This window comes from Mus pahari, chromosome 1 (assembly GCF_900095145.1).
Source record: "Mus pahari chromosome 1, PAHARI_EIJ_v1.1, whole genome shotgun sequence".
Lineage (NCBI taxonomy): Eukaryota > Metazoa > Chordata > Mammalia > Rodentia > Muridae > Mus > Mus pahari.
The window spans coordinates 70,951,432-70,956,830 of NC_034590.1; the positions used below are offsets into that span (position 1 = coordinate 70,951,432).

At 41.4% G+C, this 5,399-nt stretch overlaps 1 protein-coding gene across 2 annotated transcripts in view; it reads right to left on the bottom strand.

Annotated features, from left to right (window-relative positions):
* The window catches only part of Pold3 (DNA polymerase delta 3, accessory subunit), a 39,643-nt gene that overhangs the window by 29,302 nt on the left and 4,942 nt on the right, over window positions 1-5,399 (bottom strand). For both annotated transcript variants that reach the window (XM_029547652.1, XM_029547649.1), the window contains exon 3: window positions 891-993. In XM_029547652.1, the coding sequence (XP_029403512.1) occupies window positions 891-993 (103 nt within the window). The remainder of the gene's footprint in view (window positions 1-890; window positions 994-5,399) is intronic.

Consider the following 5,399-nt stretch of genomic DNA (forward strand, 5'->3'; position numbering starts at 1 on the left):
AAAAAAAAAAAAAACCAACTCCCATTAGTATTATGGCAAACAAAGTTGAAGTTATAAATTTATGATTTTGAGGGAAAGTCAAAAGGGAAGTAAAAAAGGCATTTTAGTAGACCTCTATGAGGAGCCCTGTTCCTGGGACTGATGACAATGAAACAGAGGTGTCTTCAGACATGCTCAAGGAAAGTGAGGACGGAGAAGACCTGCCCAGGAAGCCAGTGTGCAAGAACTATGAAGGTTCCCTGGATTCAGTACAAGGCAACAGAGCTTCTGCTGCCTCTGAAGGCCTGGGAAGAACACAGTAACACCTGTTCCCCACCCTGAGGGAAAGAACGGAAGTCAACAAAAGATCACCAGCGCTGAGACTGCGTTGTGGCTGAGATGAAAAAAGCAGTACTGCCCTGTGCTGGTGGGCAATGCATAGGGGCAGCATGCAGGAGCCTAAACATACCTATCTGTACCAGCAGCCAAGCCTAGGCATTAATTACAACGGGCCACTCCAAGTGACCTATCAAAATGAGTGCTCAAGATTACAAAGTCACCTAATTTTTTTTTCCTCCTTTTTTAACATTGGAATCTGACTTGAAATTTGAAGAGGATGAAAATTAAGTAGCAGTGTCTTCAATACATATTCAAAAAGAAAAAGGAGTAAAAGGAAAAGCCACTCCCCTATGTCTCATTTCCTAGGTAACTAAGAGTGATAGTCTCTCCATCACAGGTAAGATATTACAGAACCTTCCCTGAGTGCCAGATTTAGTTTAAAATTTCAGAACACTCACTCTTTTAAGAGCTACTTTAAAACTTCCATACCACTCAACCTTGCTTCTTCCTCCTGTTATTTCTAATAATGTTTATATCTCATGAACATGAAGTCTTGTTACAAGAGAACTTACAGAATGTCCATTCTGTATAAGACTGCCAGACACCAAGTAAGTAACATGCAGCTGAGCTCCCGAATTTTCTTTCCGTTTCCTTTCAACATATTCATAGAGCATCCTGTTCCGAACAAGACAGAAATGACTCATTAGCATGCATCTTCCTCATCAACTCCTGATTCATGACTTGGAAGACATATATATGAAATCTGACAGTTTTTTCAACAGCACAATTTTTTAGTTATTGAACAGATTTTTGAAAAAACAATGGAAAAACTTTAGATGGAGCGTGGGACTGGAACCAACTTATTTGAGTTGGCTAAGAAACCCAGGAAGTAACTGAGATAAATCTAGAAATATGCCAAGAGGGACAGAACCCATAGTCAAACAGTGGCAACAGCTAAATTGCAGATACAAAAGTGAGTCAATTATCGAGCTATGGCATCCAGAATAAAGTTTTCTTGGTTTCCTATGGTCAGGCATAAAGCACAAGTGGCATTACTACATGAGTAACTCTTATAACCCAAAGGCGTACACTGCCTGCAAGCTTCTATTCTCAGATATCAATAGTGTATATGTGCTTTTAGTAATTCTATGAGGTCATTATGTTAAATGTTTCAAGCCATCATATACATCATATACAACATACACCTGTTACTAATGAATTACTTACAGTCAGATGTTTCATGATGTAGAATATAGCAGATGCGTACACCAGCCAACACCTAAAATGTTCATTAACCACACACTAAATGCAGAAATGTTGCTTGCAGTAAAGTCTTTATTCACTTTTATCCCAACCACCCCAAATACCAGAAGTTGATGCCCCTCAATGGAGTTTAACAATAAAAAGATGCGCATCATTTGTCTTTATTTCAAGAAATATTTAACAAGCTTCTACAACATATCACACTTCAGTTTACAGAGCCAGAAACTCAGAAATTCTGATAGTTAGGTATGGTGGTGCAGGCCTTTAACCCTAGAGGGAGAGGCAGGTGGATTCCTATGAGTTCAAGTCCAGCCTGGTCTACACAATAAGTACCAGGCTTACTGTAGTAAGCCAAAGAAACCTGTCTTCTCCAGATACCCTCTCACCCTCCATGCTACCCAGCCCAGAGTCCCCTGCTACACCTGCTCCATTTTTCCTGCAGTTTCTGTGCCTTCCTTTCCTTAGCCATCTTACCCTATTTTAGTATGACTAGCCACCCCAGTTTGCCTAACTCAGATAGGTTTCCTGGGACCTAGGATATGGTTGGTCGCCCCGTGGTAGTCTCCATTGTCTATTTTATTCAATTCCATGGCTTCGTTTTTCCCTGGTAACATCATCATTTGTTCAAACCACCTTAGCCAGAAATCCGGGAGTCATTACCTTTCATCCTTATGCAATGAGTTGCCAAGTCTCATCAGTCCTCCCTCCCAACTAACTCTTGACTCTATGCTCTCCAACCCGCTTTACTAGACTATTTCAAGTCCAAGGGTCACCTGTATTCTCTTTTCACCATCATTATCTGTGAGGTTGTCATAGTGAAGTTTTAAAATGCAAGTCAGTAAAAAAAAAAGTCAATAGATAAAAAAAAACGAACCAAAACTTTCCTGAGTGCCCACTTGTGTTAAGCAGTAAACAAAGGAGTTACAGCTCCTACCCATCTGGACCAGCCATGTCTTTACTAGAGCGTGAGCTTAAAATTGGTAGGAACTTGAATCACAGCCATCTGTCTGCCTCCCTTTAATCCTAGGGAGGGAGGCTGAGGCCAGCCTGGCTTACATAGGGAATAGCAGGCCAGGCAGGGCTATCTAGGTTCATCCACCTAATTCCTCCTACTCCAAGTCTCTCTGACACGACTAGCCGAGCAGAGCACCTCTGCCTCCCGAACGCTAACAGAGTTTACGCCCTATCATGTATTCTGACACCTACTACACCACACTCTACCACAGGTTTTAAGGCTGCCTTTCCATAATCCATCAGTTACTTAAGTACAAAGTGTGCACTATTTGTCAGTTTTACGGATTCTTCCGCCTTGCTCTCTCATACCTTCCCCACTGCAGAGATCATGTTAGAAGGGCAGATGAGGGGGTGGACTCTTGATTGTTGATGCTAATTAGGACCATGCTAATAGAAAACCAAAAAGGCAAATACCATGTCCACCATGCTCAAGCGTGTCAGCCAACTGCAGTCTTTTCTCCACAGCTCTTGACCTTCCCCGTGTCAGCAAGTCACTGACTTCTGCAAAGGCTTCCCCAAATAAACCCCAACTGTTCTCCTTTAGTTTCTCTTCTCACCTGTTTGTGTTTTGTTTTCTTTTTAATCTATTTCCCTTCTTACTGAGTTTACAACAAACCTTTAAAAAAAGGAATTTATACATACTTTAACATGTTTCTTATTTGGTGAAGGCAAGTACTAAAATAATACTTTAAAAAAAGAACTAAAAACAAGAATTTGTTTTGTTTCCTCAAGAAAAGGTTTCTCTGTGTAGTCCTGGCTGTCCTGGAACTCACTCTGTAGATCAGGCTGCCCTCGAACCCAGAGATCCACTTGCCTCTGCCTCCCAAGTCGACACTTAGCCACACCTTTTAATTTACACTTTGTATTTTCTAAACAAGACTGAGACAGCATCTCCCGCCCTACTGTTCTACATTTTCTTATTAGGGGTGGAGCCCAGTCACTGAATCAGGGAGGACTTTTGAGAGACCACCTGAGGGTGAAGCAAGTCAGAAAGATGAGTGGCTTCTGTTGTGTGCCAGGACAGCTGTTATCCCTGAGTAGCTGTATAGGAAACCTGACTACTCCAGACGCCATGCTGCAAGGAAGCCCAAGCCCTTTAACACCTAGTCTGTAGCCTCAGCTAAAGTTCAGCTGATAACTAGTAACAACCGCCAGATGTACAGAAAGATGGTTAAAGACTGGGCTGCAGTGGCTGACACGTCCCAGCTAAGACTGCAGATACCATTCAAACATGGGCCATTCCCACTATGCCCTGTCCACACTGCAGAATCTATGAGTGATAAAGTGGTTATTTCTTCCATTAAAGTTTGGGCCAACTTGTTACACACCCACAGTAGTCAGAAGAGTGACAAACTTCACCAACAATCAAATCACCTGTTCAAAGAACGCCACCAAGAATGCACAGACAAATTACAGAACAGAAGTCAATAAACCTCTGGTGCTTTAAGCTACCCATTTTGCAGTACTCTGTTAGAGCAATTAAGAAACTAATACACCACAGAATAGTGTTTGGCCATAAAAACAAATTATGTACCAATATACACTTCAGCTTGGACAAACTTTGAAACATTAATGGAAAGAAACCAAATAAGTATGAATATGTGTGTATAGATATATAATATTCTTTTTTTTTTTAAAGATTTATTTATTTATTTATTTATTATATGTAAGTACACTGTAGCTGTCTTCAGACACCCCAGAAGAGGGCGTCAGATCTTGTTACGGATGGTTATGAGCCACCATGTGGTTGCTGGGATTTGAACTCCGGACCTTCGGAAGAGCAGTCGGGTGCTCTTACCCACTGAGCCATCTCACCAGCCCGATATATAATATTCTATAGACAGAAAATTAGTAGTTGTCTAGGAAACGTGAGGTAAAGATAGAGGTTAAAAAAACAATGATGTTAACAGACACGATTCCTTCTGGAGTGATGAGACACTGGAAAATGGCAGCTGTATGAAGAGAAAAAGGTGCCTCACAGGCATTTTAATTGGCATCTGACACATCAGTAGTGACGCTAAATATGTAAGGGCTGTTGTGTTTTGTGTTTAATGTCTGTGCAGCACGTGCGAGCACTGCTCCTGGGCCAGGAAGAGGTGTTGGATTTGTAACAACTGCAATTCAGGTGGTTGTGAGCTGCTGTGGAGATGCTGGAAAATGAACCTGAGTTCTCTGGAGGAGCAGAGAACCCTTAACTGCTGAACCACCTCAAGTTATTTTTTAAATGGTTCAAAATTTTCACTTATGTATCTGTTGGGTTGCTTCTGATTTACCAAATGGGATGATTTCTGAATTGGCATTAAATATCTTTCCTGCTTTGAAAAATTAAAGCAAAACAAAAAAAACAAACAAACCCTGCCTCTGGTGACAGCTGCACACTAAAAATATTAAATATACTTTCAATGGGTAAATTGTTTAGAGGTTCAATATAGTTCAAATATATTTTATAAAAGAATTAACAGTGAGAGTTGGCACAGCCACTGCCTAAGCAATGGGGGAGAGCTGGCCCTGGTGGCACAGGCACAAGAGAGTCTGAACAACACAGCCACTACTCAATGGGGTACACAGGCCAGATGGCATGTTAAGGCTAGAACAACCACCTATAGCTCTAATCCTTCAAATGCATCTTTATTTTAATGTCTATTAGCTGGCTGTAATAACAGCTGCTTCATTTCAAATTCTAACAGCTATCATTGAAATGAATAAAGCGGGCTGGTGAGATGGCTCAGTGGGTAAGAGCACCCAACTGCTCTTCTGAAGGTCCAGAGTTCAAATCCCAGCAACCACATGGTGGCTCATAACCA